The 20,027-nt window shown below is 47.0% G+C and overlaps 1 protein-coding gene across 1 annotated transcript in view; it reads left to right on the plus strand.

The window, feature by feature from the left end:
• Positions 1-20,027, plus strand: part of SLCO3A1 (solute carrier organic anion transporter family member 3A1) — a 293,297-nt gene that overhangs the window by 254,551 nt on the left and 18,719 nt on the right. Inside the window, exons 8-9 of the mRNA XM_027769252.1 lie at positions 5,501-5,676; positions 10,297-10,361. Coding sequence (XP_027625053.1) covers positions 5,501-5,676; positions 10,297-10,361 — 241 coding nt within the window. The remainder of the gene's footprint in view (positions 1-5,500; positions 5,677-10,296; positions 10,362-20,027) is intronic.

Raw genomic sequence — 20,027 nt, forward strand, 5'->3', positions numbered from 1 at the left:
GTTTCCTGTCCCCTGCCATGTGACCACAACCTCAGCATAGACTCGTTGATTCTCCGCTGGAAAGGTTGCAGGAGTGTCCACGCTTGCTCCCCGAGCTGTGGGATCACCTGACTATTCCTATACACCCTGTCAGATCAATCCCTCTAATGGCAATGCAGACCAACCTACATCCTTGCTCAAATCACTCTGGCAAACCTCCTCCCCACCTATTTCTTTTTTCAGTTTTTGCTATAGGATGCATGCACTTGTCAGAGAAAAGGAGAGGGAAAGTGAGAAATCACCCCCAGCCCCCAGGGAATGGCCACACTGCAGTCTCTTCTCCTCTACTCTCCTCTTAGGATTCTGGTTACTCACGCACACACACCCAGCTTATTTTTCAAGCCACCAGGTCTGGGACTCGAACCTCACAGTTGGCCATGTAATCACCATGCCACTGGGCCAGCCCCCTAGACTCTTAAGTAACTTTTTAAGTAAATTCAATCTGAATAAATACAGGTTTGTCTAGAACCTTTAGGAAAGACCCCCCATTTCCAGCTTTCCTCTTGGAGATCGATGAGCTAACATCCTCAGTGGTCATATGCCAGTCTGTGACTTCTCTTCCTGTGGTGTTAATAACCTTATAAACATTGTTTCTGTCTATCTGGCCTGGCTGGAACTGTGCTTGTCCTAGTCCATCCTGGCTGCTATAACCAAACATCATAAACTGGGTGACTCCAAAGTAACAGAAATGTGCTGCTCACAGTTCTGGAGTCTGGAAAGTCCGAGGTCAAGCTGCTGGTAGACCAGCATCTGTTGAGGACTGCCTTCCTGGTTCATCAGATAGTGCCTTCTTACTGTGTCTTCACCTGGTAGAAAGGGTGAGGGAGCTCTCAGGCCTCTTTTGTTGGGCACTAATCCCATTCCTGAGGGCTCTCATAGGGTGATCTCTGCAGTATGTCAGGGTGGCCTTGGTCAGGCTCTGAGAGAATTCACGAACTCAGAAAGCAAATACAAGAGAATTTATTCACTTTCCATAGAAGGAAAGGGGATGGATGTGGAAAGTTGCATCAGCCCCAGAGTGGGCACAAGGAACTTTTACTAGGACTTAAGGAAAGGGAATATCTTACTATGGTTCAGAGTAAGATTCAGGAGGTGGCTATCTCAAGAGAAAAAGGAAAGATTTATATTAAAAGAAAGAGCACCCTGGGGTCTGAAACTGGAGGTGCTTACTCCCACACTACTGAGGAGAGATGATGTCTTTATGTGGGAGGGGTGGAGAAGCAGGGTCATGACAATGGCAGGGACTTTGAGTAGCTTACTTGCCATTGTGATCTGTGGGCCCATATCTGGGTGTTGGCAGTCAGTATAGGACAGTTCTGGCCAAAGGTCGTTGTCACATCTCCTTATTTTCTGAAAAGAAATTATCTAAAGGTCCTTCAGGGCTTGATCTAATAGGGGGCGGGGCGGTCCCATGGCTGGGTGATTGGAGTGATCCTGGGGCAAGACAGCTGTTGGTCCTAGGGTGATTTTGTCCTTATCTCAGGACGTCATAGCTGGCTGCTGTATTTGTCATGTATTCTGTCCTTAGTTTTGGTGCCGACTGTTGAGGAATGTTACAGTCTTCATATCCGAAGGCAAGAACCTAAAAATACAAGGTCAGCCATATGTCGAAGTCAAGAAAGGATTGAATAACTTAGGAAGAAAAAGGGGAGAAGGAGAAGGAATGTCTAAAGGACCCCAGATTTTTAGATGGGCTTTCCAGTGAAAGTGTCTGATGCCCCAGCAAGACACTGAGTTAACCCTTTTTCATCCCTAAGGTGCTTGGGGAACATTTAACCCTTTTAGGCCCCGCCCTCTCATCTCCTTCCAGCAGGTCCTACCCTCTGACACCCTCACAGCAAGATTAGTTTTCAGTGTGTGAATGTGACAGGCAGACACGAACCCTCGGAGCACGAACCCTGGTCCGTGCCCAGTCCCTTTCTCCAGCTCTGTGCCCTCCCGCCTCTGCTCCCCTGAATTGTGGCTGCAAGTCCACAGTGACTCAACCCCACTGTCTGCTCCCTCCATTCTCAGGGTGTCAGCCTCGTGAACCTGTCTCTCTCTCACTGAGATGGGACTGCACGATCGCTGGACCAGCCACAGCCTGGCATCTCCCTGTATCCAGTCCCTTCGGGGCATGATCACAGACATGATGCAGAGTGGATGCATTTCAGAGGGAGTTTCTTATTTCTCAGAGCAAGGACAGGTCCCTCCGTGTCCCCTTTTATGGTAAATATAATGCAAATGAGCCATTGTCTAGGGAGGAGACAAAAGTCTAAGACGGATTAAGGCACCAAGTGCAAATTATCTATCCAGACAACTCACCAATCGCAAGGTTGATTCAGAGGGTGAGATACCGCTAGCCACTGAAACTAAGAAGGGTGTGGGCAGGGCAGTCATGGGAAGGTGGGGTGACACAGCAAGCAAGGGTAGGGTTCGTCATGCAGATCCAAGTCCAGCACCTTCTCCGTTGACAAGCCTCTACTGATTTACTCATCCTCGTGTTCTTCCCACATGGAGATTGCCTTTATAGAAGTGCATCTCTCTTATGAAAGGGTAATATCTGTTTTCACAGCTTCTCCTGTGTCTTTAGTTTCTCAAAATACCCAGCTCTAAATATTCTTTTTGCCAAAGAGGCATATTTTAGGGTAGCATATTCTGGTCTCTTGCAACTCTTCTCGTCTGAGTCTTACCATGTTCTCTCCCGTGCACCCCACACCATGCAGGATGGGAAACAGCGCCCAGCCTTAGGATGCAGGACTGCGGGGTTGCCGGGGTGGTTGAGCCCGGCAGTTGCAGCAGGATGTGGGGTTCTTGTCTGACGCTCATGAAAAATTAGAGATGTGGACACACAGAGAGGTAGAGCAAGGCAGAAAGATTACTGAAGGAGAGGGAAGGGAAAAACAGAGCTCCCAAGAAGGCAGGAGTCCTAGAAAACGGGTTGCCGAGGAGAAACTGGGGCAAGGGGTCTTTATCTGGTCAGAGGGGCCTTGTTCAGGCTTGCTGTCAGGTGGGGCCAGTGCATGCGTTCCCCTTGTGGTGGGGAGGGGCACCTGCAGGGTGGGTCCAGCTATTTTACTCATTTTGGAGTGGGTAGGTCAGGAGATTGTTGGTCTGGAAGCTTTGGGCCATGAATTCTTTAAGAACAAGATGTCCATATCTAAGGACAAAGGAATATGGCAACTGGGAGAAGAGAAGAATTGTGTGGAGCCACGCAGCTCCCCTCTGGCAGGGCAGACATGGCTTGGGGGTTGCCCTGTCTGCCTGTAAACGGGGTCTAACTCCTCCCTCACTTAGACTGAGAGCAGCCCCGAGGTGGCCAGCACAGGGTGTTCATCCTGGCTTCCGTTCCAATACCTCCACATGTTTGTGGGTCTTCAGGAGGGACCTCTTCTGTAGATCTGGGAGTGGTTGTGCCGGAGATAAAATTTAGGAGAGTCAGAACAGTACAGAGACGGGGGAAGGAAAAAGGTGGAGGGCAAGAGTAGGACTAGAAGGGATGAAAGTCTGAACAAAGCCCTGTTAAGGAGTAGCCAAGAGGGAAAAGAAAACTGGGGGTCTCAAGGGGTGGTCAGCAGGTGGCGTAGTGGTCAAGGCGCAGGACTCTCACATGGCTGAATAAGGTGGTAGTCCCAGACCCAGCAGATTGAAAATCATGCCAGGTGCATGGAGCACACATGCCCCATGGCAAAACCTTAAAAAAAAAAAGGAAATGGGGTGGAGAGGAATCCATGAGACCCTGTCCCCCGGGAATTAGCTGTCCTGGCGCAGGCTGCCAGGAAGAGGCAAGGTTGAAGTGAGGGCGGGGTCAGGGACTGGAGCTCACAGGGGCTTAGCGTGATCGCTGAGAGGACAGAAGCCAGTTGGATTGAGTTGAGAGGAGGGTGGGCAACCCAGGGGAAAAGGGCAGGACCTTGGTACCCTCTGGGTTTTACCATCAATGCCCTGGGTGCCATGATTCGGTCACTTCCACCAGGCTACCTGCCCTGGGCAGACTGCCCAGGAGAAAGGGCACAGCATCCCATACACCGTCTCCATCGTTCTCGACCCAGAGATAAAAGCCCACCATGGGACACAGCCCTACAATGTGGGGGTAAGACACCCCCCGAAATTGTCCCATGGGATAAGAAAACTCCTTTTCAAGGACCAGCAGTTGGTGTAATGGTTATGTCACTGAACTCCAATGTAGTCGACTGTGGTTCAAGTCCCGGACCTGGCACCTTAAAACTCACGCTGGTATACGTGCATGTGTGCCCAAGATCTTCAGAGGAGACTGGAGGAGAAAGGATTATGGTATGGTCATCTCCCTGGGAGGGTGATTTCTCGCTTTCTGTCGCTCTTTCTCTGTCTCTATGGCCTGCACACACCCTATAGCAGAAAATCTCTCTCTCAAAACAAAAACAAAACAGAAAAAAGAAAAGAAAAAAATCCCTGCCCGTGTGTTCTGTGGGAAAAGAAAAGTTGAGGAAGGAAGAGGTGAAGACCTGGTGCAGGGAGGAAGCAGAGGAGGAGAACTATAAAAGCCAAAGGGGATTTGTTTGATCCCCAGGAGGATTAACCTGAGCGTGTGCTTGGAAAGCCAAGCAGACCTGGAAAGAAAAGCCATGAATCATTTATGATTGTTTTCACTTTGTATTCATTAAGGGCCTCTGCACTATTATTATCGAGCCTTAATTGGCTTGGCGCTGAGCCCTGCCTCCTCCAGCCCCTGCTCCTCCCTTTGCCATCAGAAATTCCTGCAGTGAGTATAAGCAAGGACCCTGCCTGGGAACAGGGGCGGCTGGGCCAGAATCCACCCGGAAGATCAAATGGAATGCAGCAGGCTTGCTCTCTTCCCTGTGATCATATATTAATAGATGTATCTCGTTGGGCCTTCGCTGCTCCCCACAAGCCACTCGGAGCTCCCTGGCATCTTGGAGCCTCTGCCTTCTCAGACGCTGGAGAACTCGCTCATTTGCTTCTTCCTCTCGCGGCCTTGCGGGCGCAGTGTCTCCACGCATGACAGTGCGCATCCTTTGTTCGAGCGCCGCGCCGGGCACTGAACCAGCTGCGGTATGCGGGTTACCTGATTTACTTCTTTTAATACACTTCGGTGTAATTATAATTGCATAAAAGACAGGACAAATTGGCAAGTAATTACGGTGTTAATTTGGCAATGTTTTATCATATTGTGGAAGCACAATTTCCTCTCTAGTTGTATTGGGGGGGAACACATTTGTCAATGGGGGAACTTATTGAGGGATTCTCCGGAATGGAAGTGGAACACATGGGAGACAGGAAAATCAGCTCTCCTCCCCATAAATACTCCGTTATTTGCATGTGTTTTGCAGCCTCCTTAAAAAGCTAACTCATTTATTCAGGCCTAATTAATGGAACGCTACAGAATGGGTAATGAGGCTGTGACAGCCTCCGCTGACGGATGGCTCTGCATTCGGGAACTGGAGGACCCCCCAGTTACACGGGCCGAATGTTTCTTTTTCAGAATCTCTCGGGCTGTGCGTGCCTCACCACCGTCCCCCCTGAAAATGCCACCGTGGTTCCTGGAAAGTGCCCCAGTCCCGGGTGCCAAGAGGCCTTCCTCACCTTCCTGTGCGTGATGTGTGTCTGCAGCATGATCGGTGCCATGGCGCAGACGCCCTCGGTCATCATCCTCATCAGGTAAGGCGGCAGCCTGGCCCTGGGGACCTGAGAGCCGGCCCCACCTCTCCCGTTCCCACCTGCTCTCTCAGGGATCAGGGGATCGGACCTAAGGATGCACTGTGAGGGTTGTAGCCAGGTGAGGCAGGGCCACAGCTAGGAATGCAGATCCCCTAGGCTGGCAGGGACCAATCACATTCCACAGGGACCTCACACCAAGACAAGATAACAGTCACGTCTTCTGCAGGTGATTTTGAAAGGGACCACATTGATTGTTTCAGGAAGGAGCATCGTTGGAATGAAGTGAAAATGACAGTGAACTGGCTAAGTCCCAGTGCCCAACCATGGCCCTGCCAATGATTAGCCACACAGCCATGGGCATGACCCTTCCCCCAGATGTGTTTCTGAATCTGCAACTGGGAGTGTACTTACTGGTCCTGTCTGTCTCCTTCCCTGGCGTGAGACCTGCCCAGACCGTATGTGTGCCCATGTTGGAGAGATAGCAGGAGTCATGGTGCCCCTGGCCCATATCAGGCAAGCAGTGGCTGCTCTTGTAGAAACAGGTCATTGAAAAGAACCATCCATAAATCTGTGTCCTGTCTCAGGGGGCTTGTGCCAGGACAGGCAAGGTGCCTTAAAGGTGAATCACTGAGTTACACTCTTGAGTAGTTTTTATCATTTACAAAGCTGCTGGTTTTATGTGAAGAGCCTAGAGATGAACTGACATACACTCCAGCATCCATCTGACCCAGAGGAAGGGACACCACCCTAAGACAGGTGCATCGTATTGGGATGCAGTCATCACTTCAGTCCCAAGCCTGGAAGTTCCCAGCGTCAGGGTGCATCACCAGTGACTTTACCCCTCCTCGCTCTTCCTCCCACCCTGCCTATCGCATTGCCTGGTCTTTGTTAGGGACTCCTGCAGAAGAGGATTTCTGCCATGTGCCCGCGTGCCTTAGGAGGTAACAAGCAAGGCCTTGCAAATGTGCCCGAGCACTGAGGATACAACAGCAAATTGCCATTTTATACTTACTAAGGTTGAAAAATAAATTTTAAAAATTCCCGCCCAGCATTTTGCAAGTCTGTGGGAGAACTGGTAAAATCCCACATTGCTGGTGGCATTGACAACCTTATCAGCCCTTTCAAAAAAGCAATGTGGCAGTGGGAATCAGAGCCATAAAAATATTCAGACCCTTTTATGTGGCAACTGTAACCCCCACCCTTTGCCACTTATCTTAAGAAAAATACTTCTGTAAAGAAAAGAAAGAAAAGCTCAGTGCGGACAGATTTTTTTTTTTTATTACATTAACTATAATAGCAGAAAAACCTGAATTGGAATCGTGAGTTAAATTATGGAACTGCAACTCAGTGGAATAATGAAAATTCTTAAGAAATGTGAAAAGTGTTTATGAAATGAACCATCGAGTTTCAAACTATGGAAGATGATTATATGTAACATGCATATGGACAAAACCCATCAGACCTCACGTATGGCTGCTTTGTAAGTAGTTTATTTTTCATGATTAGAAATTCTCAAGTTTTATTGTGATAGTCACACACAAAAGGCAGCGAGAAGCAGGAAAAATGGCCCTCGCAACCAAAAGCAGTGATTAGTTCCCTTTTTCCTCACCCCATGACTTGCTTGCTAAAACCCAGCCTGGAGACACTCCGTAGCAATGACCGGCAGACCAACATGGAACGTCTGTTCAAACTTCAACCTCTTCCAAATCTCAGCATGATAAAGAGCTCTTGGAGCTTTTTAGGAATATTTGATTCCCATTAAGTGGATCAGCAACAGATGGCCTAAATGACCCAGGCTGGGCCTCGTCCACCTCATTCCTCCATGCTGTGTCAGAGTCGCATGCTTACACGTGTGCATAGTGAGAGGGCCAAGGCAAGGCTTGATTCCATCACATTCCTGATTTGATATTCCATCACAGATGTTCTAGGCAAACACAAGGACACCAAGAGTCTGGGCTACAGCCTGGCCGTGTACCAGCTCTAGCCCTGTTCCAGAATAGTAGACTCACTCTCATGTTAGACCAGAGCATACCGCCAGTGACCGTGCTCAAAATGTCCAGAAGGGAAGATAAAAAGTGACATTCTTAGGTTCCAGTGCTGGGCTCAAGAGAGTGATTAAGCTGTAGTTTCAAGGTCATGCACTCCTAAGTTGCAGAGCTAAGACTCTGTCCCTGATGTTGCCCAGAATTTCAATATTATTCAGGCCGAGCCCTCCATTTCTTCATAACTAGATCTGAAGACGAGTCTTCTGTGGGAATCAGCTTCCCAACAGGATATGAAAGAAGATCTTAGCACCTTGCTTGCTTTGTTCCTGGTGAGATGACAGCTAAAAGGAAATCAAATTTTGAGTGATAAATATTCTAGTTCATTATATCTCCTTGATAAGGAGAATTTGCCTTTATTGATGCATCTTTGGAGTCAGTGTTTTCAAATGAACACGCTAAACTAGAGTCATGGAGCCAAAAACTTTGAAGAATTTGGATTTTGCAATGTGCACATTCTGAAGGGTACTGAAGGTATGTCTGTCGAGAGACACTGATATCGTCATTGACATTGCGCTGGTGTTGCACTTAATCAGTCTCAGAGTTGTGTCATCACTCGAGGAGAGTTGTGAGCCGCTGCCTGGAAATTACTTATCTCTACTCTATAATTGAGGGGGGAGGAATGCATATTTCTCCAATAGCACATTTTTAGTTTTCCTAAAAAATGTTGGAAAGTGGGAGCAAAAAAAATATAAAAACTACACTGTCTTAGTCCATTCAGGCTGCTGTATCTAGACAGAGTGGCTATAAACAGCAGAGATGTTTCTCATGGTTCTGGAGGCTGGGAAGTCCAAGATCAAGGCACAAACAGAATCAGTGTCTGCTGAGGACCCACTTCCGGGTTCAGACATGACACTTTCCAGCTGTGTCCTCATCCAGTAGGAGCGAGGCAACTCTGTGGAGCCCCCTTTAAAAGGACGCTAATACCATTCACAGGACCCCACCCTCATGACCCCATCACCGAAGTGCAATGAATGAATTTTGAGAGGACTCATTCTGTCTATGGCATATATCCACATCCTTTGGGTTTGATAGCCACTTTTGGCCTGTCATACCAAGAAGCCAAAGATATGCCCACATGAGGCTCAAACCAAGTGTAAGTCACTGGATGATCCCTGGGGTTAGTCAAGAATATTATTCTAGCCACCGCATCCACAGACAATTTAAATATCCCATACTCTGAATATCCTGTCAGTACTTGTAACTTTTATCTTCTTTTTTAAAAATCTATTTTATACATTCAGTCACTATACATCACTACATCCTGTAAAGCGAATGTACCCATCATGAATATACTTCACATCAGTCTATTTGAAGACACCATTCATAGGCTCTCCCTGCATCTCAATGGTCTTCCTGATCTTTTGGTCACACAAAAATGCTCCTGGGTATTTTTGAAGGCTCAACCACACTGGACTGGCTCTAAGCCTACCCAGGTCCTTCCAGGAGGCCATAAGTTAAGATTTTGTGCCCCCTCTCCTCCAGGGATTCCTGAAGAGGATAGTGACATAAGAGAGACAACGTTACTCTGCAGAAAGAGTAAGGTTCTGTGCAGTTATTAAGGATGGCCTGGAACACATGTGCATTCTGTCAGTTCTTCACATTCCTTCACCACCAGACCAGAGGTAGGGCTGTCCCAGGTCACCAGTGGGAGATACCTGCTCACCCACTCAGTCACTCAATACACGCTCTGTGCCATACATAGCACTAGAGTTGGGATTATGGTGATGAATATGATACTGATGGTCCTTGACCTCCAGGGTCGCAGGGGCAAGCACTGAACAAATACTAGCTTCCAGAGTAAGAGCCATTAAAAGGAGTGCATGTTCACAGCTGGTGTTCCCATCTACCTGCAGTCGGTCATCATTTCCAAACCCCTCTCTACTATTACTCTCATTCCAGGAAATGTTATGCTCTGAAAGTATTCTAGAAAAATTTTAGGAGATTGTCGTGAGTCAACCACAGCTGAGGAGATTGAGTCAGTTTCAGACAAAGTACCATGACTATATGAAAGTAGTTTTCCAAAGTCAAAGGTTCTGAAACTTGATAGAGATGGATGGATGGATGGATGGATGGATGGATGGATGGATGGATGGATGATCTCCCACATGGTCCATCCAGGATGGCAGACCACACTAGTCTGGTGGGCTTGGTAAATTGCCCTGAAGATGACAGAGGAGTTCATGGTTTTGGTCAGTCTCCATGGCATAAGAGGAATGACTTTCCAGTTGATGTTTTTCTGACAAATGTACTTCACCAACTGAGCTACTTCTCCATCCCGGGAAAAGCTAAATGTTGTTAAATGTAAACTTTATGACCAAAATAGCATTCCATCCACTGAATGACAAGATTAGTGCCAGTTATTTAAAAACACGGTTAAATTCCTAAACTTATCTTCACATTGCAGCTCCAACTCTTTTTCATACTTTAAGCAAGAAAACCCAAAAATAACGAAGAAAAACTATTATTTTTCTATGGAAGGGTCTGAAGGACAGCAATAGGCAATTGTTGGGGTCTATTAATCAATGTGAAATGACAAGATTTTTGTTTTCCTCTCCCTTCATCTCTTTGCATGTAGGACAGTCAGCCCTGAACTCAAGTCTTACGCCCTGGGAGTTCTTTTTCTCCTCCTTCGTTTGTTGGGTACGTATTCTCTCTTTATTCCCTCACTAATACGTTGGATGCTCATTGCCAGGTGAGTAAATATCAGTGAAACTATCTCACTTGGGGGGCGGAGTGTCACTTTTTTTCTGTGAAGCTTGTTATTACACAAGAGGAACGTCTCGTCTGATCATTTTGCTCAGGTGAGTTAAGATGTTCAACTTGAGACTCCCTCGATACGTCTGTTTGCGTTGATACAAATTCTTGTGTTAATGCCACCCTGAATTCTCATTGGCATAAGGAGGAAAACTGATGGTGCCAAGGGGAAAAAATGTGATGGTGTAATTTGGCAACCTCATTAAGTAACCTATGAGCAGCTTGTGAAATGCTTCACTTAGGGGGCCTCCAGCTGGGAGAGAGTAGCATTCTCACAATGCCTTGCAAGTGGAAAATGCATCCTTTACACTTTTCCAAACTGATTTATTTACCTTGATGTTCTAGGGAGAAAAAAGTCTATCCCCCTCGTTTATAAGCTGGCTGAACCCAAGGCCCTGTACACTTTCGAGGGAGTTGAACAGCCAGCCAGGTAGCCCAGGGACAGCTGTGATCAGCTCTCTCTTGCTCTCCCACTTTTGTCTTAGGAACTTTCCTTGGGGTCAAGGTCAAGGTGAGATCACTCTTTGTAGAGTAGTCCATAGCAGCAGTCTTCTTTAATGGACTTGAAATGGCAACTGAATGTGGGGAGGGAAATAACCATGGCTCGTATTTTCAGAGTAAAAATAAAAATCTTCATTATCAGCACAAAGACCTAGCTGTAGAAATGTTTGTAAATGTGTTAGTAAAAAATAGAAAATTGGCACCAACCCAAGTATCTAACAGCAGGGAATTAGTTAAGTCAATTACAGTCTGTAATCTCAGTAGGAATTATGTTGTCACTTTAAAATGCTAGAAAGAAAAATACTAAAAAAAAATTTTTTAATTGCTATAGCCAGAGAAAAACAGAGAGGTAGAGACAAAGAGGGAGAAAGCACCCCTCAGTGGGGTGTGGTCACAACACAATCCGTTCTCCTCCATTTCTCCATTCTGTCAGGATTTTGATCATACACACGCACGCCTGTTGTGTTTTTCAAGCCTCCAGGGCCAACATTTAAACCGCCATTGGCTGTGTAGGATCTACCTCCCTTAATCACTAGCTTCTGAGGCTGACCCAAGAAAAAAAATAGGTGTGGACCTAGAAAAGGCATGGGATATGTGGAAGGGGGGAAAAAGGCCTATAACTTATTATCTACTGGACTGTTCGTAAAGTAAATGTAAACATGGAAAAATGTAGGAAAGTTAGACATCCAAATGGTATTCATTGTCATCTTTAAGGACAGAAGTTATAAATGATATTTCTTGAATTGGTCTTAAAATTTTTAATGGATACACAAGATCTTCCGAAAGTTAATGGAAAACATGTTTTATGAAATAGCTGCATGGATTTCCAAATGGCTTACACGAAAATGAACTTGTATTTTTATTTCATAAACTTTCTGAAGTACCTATCACTTTTATAGTGAGAGTAATTCCTACATACTTGATATATAAAAGAAGAAAAATATTAACCCTTGGCTCCATTAATAACATACATTCCTGCCGAGGAATGGCCAGTAAGGGGAGGTGGGGGCCTGTTCTCTCACACCTGTGGAGCCCCTGTGCAGGTCTCGCACCTCTCAACAGATGGTAAGGACTCAACACGGCTGGTAAAAAATATTTTTACCGTTCAAAATAATTTTGATAGCACAAAATGAAAATGCAAAATGTTTCTGAAAAGCTAATGAAAATTACAGGACATGGGCCAGCCTGGTCAGTTTGGTGATTGAGGTGGCTGAATCCCACATGACTTGACTTCGCAGTTCTAGCCCCAGGTCCCACTACTTGGAAAATATGCCAGATGTGTGTGTGTCTGTCTGTCTGTCTGTCTGTGTCTCTCTCCCTGGTGAGCATACACGCCTTATAACAAAACTAAAAGAAAAATTTGTAGGTCAACCGAAGACAGAATGGAGAATTAGGAGGCACAGGTAAAACGACACTATTTAGAGCACTGTCCACAGTACTGAAACCATTTCACTATTTGTCTGCCCTAGGAATAATTAGTGAGACATTATCTAGAACAGTGGTTTTCAACTTCCGCCACTGTACTCCAGAGCAAGAGATAACTGCGCTAGGTCTTAGTACACATGCACAGATGTAGCAGAAACAACCATTTCATGAAAAACTACTTGCAATATGTAGGACATGTTCTGATATGTCCTATTCTGTTATAGTCCATGCTTTCAAAAAAGTTGGTCATGTCATTGCCCATTATGGGCCACAAATCAGCATTTTGAAAACCCTGCTTTAGAGGGATATGACACAGCTTCATCAACTCCAAGCAGCTCATCAAAAAAGTCTTGGCATTTGGCCTAATCCCAGTTCTTGCAGCACCCGATAAAATTAACCACCACCATTATTAATGGAAGGCCAATGAAGAGCTCAGATTCTATGACCTTGACAGCCTTGATGGGTGGCATGGACACAGTGGGACCATCATGGGTTGGTGGGACAAGATGTGTGATGGATTCAGCTCTGATGCACCAGGACCATGTGCAAGGGCTACCTCACTTTGCTTTGGGTTTGAGAAAGATACGATGCCTAGGCTTAGACCTGAGCAGGAAGAGGAGAGAGTGTGCTGTGGATAGAGGGACGTGCAGGGTAAAAGCCTGGGCGTGAACAGCATGTTGGGGGCTGCAGAGCCCAGTGTTGCTGGAGTGCAGAGCAGGAGTGTTCAGGAGCTTATTCAGGAAGACTGCTCACCCTCTTGTGAGTTTAACTCTTACTGCTGGAAAGATGGAAATCATCAATGGGCTCTAACTGGGGAATGACAAGATCCATGGTGGTATTTTGCAAAAGGCCTCTGCCATGTGCAGTCTGAATAATGACTGCTGGTCACTGGGGCCCTACAAAGGGCCCATCATAATAAGGGCCACAGCCCAGTGACACTCCTGTAACAAATCAATTGACTCTAATTTGTACATGGCACAGTGGCCTTGAAAAAGGAAGACCCAAAGATACTGGGAAAATTATCCATGTTTACACTGAGGTCCAATGACTGGACAGCCATATAAATAGGATTGGATGAAAAATCTACAATCTAGTGTTAGTAGACTCAAATGGGAGAACCCAACAAGCCTTGTCTGTCTAGTCTTCATGGCCTCATGGTATGGAATTCCCCCCTCACACACACACACACACACACACACACACATTGTTATAGGGCAGAACCCATTCTGGAATGAAGGTCTTACAATCTACTTTCCGCCAAAGTCATTCAGAATTTCTTTATAACCAGCTCTTACACAAAAAGGCCCAGGGATGTCTGAGTGATCTTTTTAAGCTTTATGATTTGCTGTAGGGAGAGAGCTCCTAGTTCCTAAGGACTATTTGGGGAAGAGGAATTGTGTTTTCTGTGACTTGCTTTGGAGGACGATGTGGAACGAGAGATAGGAGGACAGGTGAAGGTCCGCGAGACCTCACTTCTGATGCCTTCCAACATCCTTTAGTTCAAGGTACCCCAAATACCAAAGCCATACTTTGGGGTACATTTTTCTGAGCCTCCACATAAGAGTAGCTGGGGTCAGCAGGTGTTTTGGCTAAGGCAGTGGACTCCCATATGGCTGACCATGGCTTGAGCCCCAGATCTACCAGGCATGTGTGCATGTGTGCCCAAAAATCCCAAGAGGAGAATGGAAGAGAAAGGATTGCTGCATGGCCATCCCCCCTGGGGAAATGATTTCTCACTTTCCCTCTCTCTGTCTCTCTCTTCTTCTCCCTCTGGTAAGTGCATGCACCCTATGGCAAAAACCTAAGAAATAAAAGTAGCTGCTGGAGGCTTTATCTGACACAGTGCTACTGAGATGGGAATAGGTGGGTGGTGCCGAGAACTGGTAATGAGGAAAAACCGTCAAGGCTTATTCTCTGGGTGAAAATATAAGGACTGGCGTAGCAGTCCTGCCAACTTCTTTAAAAAAAAAAAAAAAAAAAAAAGTAGAGCTAGCCTGTAATCTAGTGGTTAAGGCAGCTGGATCCCACATGGCTAACTATACAGTTCTAGTCCCGGACTCTGCAGCTCGAGAACCATGCTGAATACACGTATATGTGGATGCCCAAAATCCTGAAAGGAGGAAGAAATGGAGGAGAGGGGATTGCAGTATGACTGTGCTGTATGATAGGGTGCTTTCTCGCTTTCTGTCTCTCTAGTGAGTGCATATACCACCCTTTAGCAAGTTAAAAGACTCCGATCACAGGGTGAATAGCAGGATGAGGAGCAAGTTGGGAGTGGTAAAGGCCAGCGTTGTCCAGCAGAACTTTGAGATTATGGATGTGCTCTGCCCCACACATCGCTGATGAACATTTGAAATACTACAGTGTAGGGCCAGCAGGGGGGCATGGTGTTAAAGCCTTGGATCCCACATGGCCGACAGCACAGTTTGAGTCCCAGACCCAATGACAGAAATTGTGCCGGGTGTGTGTGTGTGTGTGTGTGTGTGTGTGTGTGTGTGTTCCCAAAATCCTGACGAGACCAGAGGAGAAGGGATTGTGGTGTGGCCATCCCTCTGAGAGGAGAAGGGATTGTGGTGTGGCCATCCCTCTGAGAGGTAATCTCTCACTTTCCCTGTTTCTCTGTCTCTGGCAAGCACATGCACTCTGTAGGAAAACTAAGAACTGCAGTGCAGATAAATTTTATTTTTTTATTGCTTTCCACTTACACGGCCCCTCTTGCCCAGTGGCTGTCATACTGGACAGTGCACTGAGAGAGGAACAGTTGTTGATGCTGCAGCCGCACTGGGCCGAAGCATGAGGAAGTCAAAGAACCTGGGAGGCCTCTCTTCCCAGCTCTGTGGCTGTGGGTGATGTAAGGAAAGGAGGCCAGGCCTCACAGTGAATGCCGGCTTGGTTTCCCTTGTTGCTTTAAATGCCAGTGGGAAGGAGTTGGCGGAAAGGGAAGGGCCAGCCCTGCAGCAGCACCAGCTAGTGTGCGGCTGAATGTTTCCCCAGCAGCTCCAGAGTAGAAGCAGCAACATGGCTGATAGAGGCAGGAGTGGTGGAAGGAGAGCGGGGCCAGCAGGTGCTGTGGTGGTTAAGGCCCGGGACTCCCAATGTGGTGTGACCTGTAGCAAAAAAAATCAAAAATGAAACGGGGTCCTTGATCGAAGTGTGGCCAAAGTGATGGAGCATGGGCCCGAGAGCAGTGAAACCAGGGGAGAGCAGGCAGGACACAGACAGTAGAGGGGCTCATGGTCTGTCACAGAAGGAGATGCTTGCCGACATCGGTGGTCCAGCCCCTTCATGGGCATGGATGAAGCACAAAAACCCATTACTTCATTTGCGAGAATACCTTTTTGACATTCCCTTTCTGGCTGGTGATAGTCCTAACAGTGATTCCACTGGGTTGGATAGACATTCCATGGCAGGCGCTGATGCTTCATCTTCTGACTTTGAGGTGACAGAGGGGGAGCAGTTCTGAGAGGCGACATGCCCAGGGTGTGGCTGGGCAGATGGTGACAGCGCTGACCAGCCTTGACATTGAGACTAGTCCTCAGAGGGCTGGTGTGTGGGATCGTGTCATCCAGGAGGGCGGCGAGATTGAGTAGGGGAGGAGGACTCTGAGCTCGAGGAAGGGGCAGTGAGCTCGGGAGAATGTGGCGATCATTCACAGCAGGGTTCCTGGTGTGATCCAGCTCAGCTTCCGTCATCCTTTCGTGAGCATCCTGGTCTCTGCTATCTTTCTTTCTGGGCTGTAGGCTAGCTCCTTTGCTCCAGGCTGACCTATTAGGTTGTCAAAAAAGTCATGACATATTTTGTGTTTTGTTTTTTTTTTCTTTGTAAAAATACATCACGCTTTTTCTGATGACCCAAAAGAATGTTGCCCCAAGGTCTACTGCATGTCATGTGTGTTACAGCAAATTAAATGAAAGGAAATGGTCACTGAGATACTTCATGTTCAAGGCACTGTCTAGGTACTCCAGCAGGCCGGAGGTCCAGCTGGTGCATGATGCCTAAGGTGCTGGACCGCACAAGGCTGACTGTGTGGTTTGAGTCCCAGACCTGGTGGCATGAACAACACACTGGGTACACGCGTGTATATGCCCAAAACCCCGGGAGGAGGATAGAGACTGTGACATGGCCGTCTCCCCAGGGGATGCTTTCTCACTTTCCCTCTTTCGCTCCTTCTGGTGAGTGCATGTGCCCGATGGCAAACTATGAAATAATTAAAAACTAAAAATAGGAAGGTACAAAAAAAAAAAAAGAAAAAAAGAAAGAAAAAAAAATGCAACAAGCAGTTGGCATAATGGCTATGTCACTGGACTCCCATGTAGTCAACTGTGGTTCGAGTCTCAGACTCGGTGGCTTAAACTCACGCCGGATGTGTGGGTGTGTGTGCCCAAGATCCTGAAAGGAGAATGGAGGAGAAGGGATGGCAGCATGGCCATCCCCCCTCGGGGGTGATTTATTGCTTTACGTCTCTCTGTCTCTGTTTATGGCGAGCGTACGTGTCATATAGCAAAAAAAAACCTCTCCAGAAAGAAAAAAAAAAAAAAAAAAGAAAAGGTGCTGGTGTCCTGCCTCCACAGGCTCCAGGAGGGGAAGGAAGCAAGTGTGGACAAGGCAGAGGACCGTGACCGGCAAAGGAAGCTTTTAGTTGCCTGAGAGGTTGCTGCGTGGAGCGAACAGGTTCCCGATGAGTGGATGTCTATTTAGAACTCTGATTTAGGGACACCAGTGTAGGAGCAAGAGGCAGGATGCACAAGAGATAATTAAAAGTGAGATGAGAAAAAGCTGACCAGGGGCCAAGGTGCGGGAGAGTGAGACAAAGGTAAGTGTGAGCCACGGAGTGGAGACGATGTCCACTGGCCGCCCCCCTCCCCCACCCCAACTGAGTAGATGAAAGCCCAGGAGAAGCTGTAGCTGCTCAGGATGAGGCTGAGGTTTGAGCCCCGGAGACCCGTCTTCAGAGAAGCCTTCAATAGAACAAGGTACCACATAATTAATCAAGCCTCTCGGGAGCACTGTGGAAGGTGAGCGGGTCTCCAGGAGGGGTATCACCTCACTCTCTCCACCCTCAACGCCTGCTGTTAGTTTCCCAAACAACCCGCTAGGCAGTAAGCATTGAGAAGGTTATCTGTGTGACATCTCCATCCATAAGCATCCTTCCGGAGCTGTCCTTGGGTCTCGGGGTTCTTGAGTGACTCTAGACAAGTGCATCTTGGCAGCTCCTGCTGTGGCTCACCACACATTCGCTGAGCTCCTACCGTGAGCACAGTCTTGAATAGGAAGAAGGAGACAGGCAAGTGGAGAAATGAACACAGTACAGGAGGAGGAAGTCTGGCAAGTCCAGGGACCCTAGTTCCCATTAGGAGGGAGTGAGACACAGTGCCAGGATGTGTAGACAGCCCCTTCCACTCACCTCAAAGACTTGTTAGGCGCTGAGTATGCACCAGGCTCACTCTCAGTGACGTGCCTGACCTCCCAGTGTGCCCGCATCACCAGGCTCTGCGGCTCTTACCGGTGCCAAAGTGCCCTTGAGTGTTTGCCAGGACCCCTCTGCAGTCAGTCCCCCTCATGTTCCTTTCAGCAGTTATTTAAGCTCTTTGAGTTGCAGTGACTTTAATCAGAAGTCCAGGCATGAAATGAGAACATAATGGCTCCTCCACACTTCTCAGATTTCAGAAAAGTGAATGTCAGGTGTCCCTCGAAGATGTTTGCCGATGTCAACAGTACAGCCTCTTTCTTGGCTTGGGCAAACCAGAGAAACTCATTAATCCTTTCAGGAGAATACTCTTTTTGACATCCCTTCCTCTAGCTGGTACTGGACACAACAGTAATTCTACCAGGGTGAATAGAGATTCCGTGGCAAATTCCAGTCTTGGCAGGTATCTTTTAAAATGTAAATGGCAGAGTAATTTTCAGCTTCCATTTTGTCCCATAAAGGAAAGTGAATTTATTTTTCTTTCAAAAGCCTTTCAAATCACCTTTTTAAGTTTAGACCAAAGAATGTAAATAGGCCTGGTCTTTTCAACCAGGGGAGTGAATTAAATAGCCAAGATACAGGCCCTGAGGTTTAATCTCTGTTAATAGATTTCAAAAAAACAGAGACAATCTCTTCAAACAGCACTAATTTTGCATTCAAATATAAAGTCACGACACATTTTTGGATAGAAAAATATATGAGTTTCCCAACGACTCAATATATGGCTGCAATTTAGCCAGAATGTAATAGGAAGTAAGATTTAATCCTTTTAATATTATCTGTAATAGCACAGAACACCGAGCCTGTAAGACCCTCTCAACATACGGTGGGGCCCAGTGCCCCAGTGATGGCATGCTGTTAACTCCTGCTTCATCGACTAGTTCCTGCCCAAGAAGTGTGGGGGGAAGAGAAGAGGGAAGGGAGAGCATGGCTTTTTCAGGTTTCCAGGAAGAGAGCCACCTTCCCAAACACACAGCTTCTAGAGACCCGCAGTTGGCGTAATGGTTATGTCGCTGGGCTCCCATGTAGTCGACTGTGGTTCGAGTCCTGGACCCAGTGGCTTCAACTCACGCCGGGCGCGTGTGCATTTGTGCCCAAGATCCTGAGAGGAGAATGGAGGAGAAGGGATTGCGGCATGGCCATCCCACTGGAGGTTGATTTCTCACTTGCTGTCTTTCTGTCTCTCTTTCTGGCAAGCGCAGGCACTCTATACCAAAAAAAAAAAAAGACTCTCAAGAAAAAGAAATGCTACACCATCATTGCCTTCCCATCTTACTCACTGGGTAGCTCAAGGAGTGACAGAGTGAATATGTTCAAAGCAGGGAAAGACACCAAAGTATACTTTGCTCCTCATCATCCTGCAAAACTGTGATATGAGGGATTCTTGATGGTGAGGGTTATTTACTGACTCGGCATGAGGGGTTTTCTGCACCTCTTTGTTTTAGAGGTAGTGATTTTAAATAGACTTTCATTTATCCAAAGGAGTTCAGAAGAAAAGCACAGCCCCAGGAAGGGAACCGGGTTTGTTGAGAGCCCACCCAGTGAGGGTTTTCTCAGTAGTATCTTCCAGAAACTCTAAGAAGGTATGACCAAATCCATTTTATAAACAGTGAAACCGAGATGCAGTAAAATTGTGTGTCCTGCCCAGAGTCAGAGTCCTTAGGTAGCAGAGTTGCCATCCAAATGAGCTAATTTCTAAAATCAGGGTTTCCCCCTTGCCACCAAGCAGATGTGAGCTCCCTTTCTGAACAAAGGTGATAACTGCTGCCAACTTGGCGTGTCTTCCCGCTGACAAGTTTCTTCCAGTCCTGCCCGAGGTGTTCTGCCAGATACTGAGGAAGTTTATTTACAGAATAAGGCTCGCGACCTTGTCAATGCATGAGCTACTCCAGAGAAGGGAGGGCTCTGTGCTTTGCAGAGAACAGAACCCGCAGGTGCGTCTCATCCTCTGCCTGCCTCAAAACCAGGTTCACTCAAGCCAGGCATTTTCAGGAGTTTACCAAAAGGGTAAATAGGATGTTTTCTGTAGCCCTGAAAATCTCTGGTAAGAGTTAAAATCCTCTACTTAAATGAGCAAACTTTAGATTAGAAGGAAGAGATTACTGGATGTGAGGCCTTCAAATATCACATTTGGGACAAATAATGTCACTCATTATCAG

This window comes from Tupaia chinensis, unplaced genomic scaffold, assembly GCF_000334495.1.
Source record: "Tupaia chinensis unplaced genomic scaffold, TupChi_1.0 Scaffold000078_1, whole genome shotgun sequence".
Classification (NCBI taxonomy): domain Eukaryota; kingdom Metazoa; phylum Chordata; class Mammalia; order Scandentia; family Tupaiidae; genus Tupaia; species Tupaia belangeri.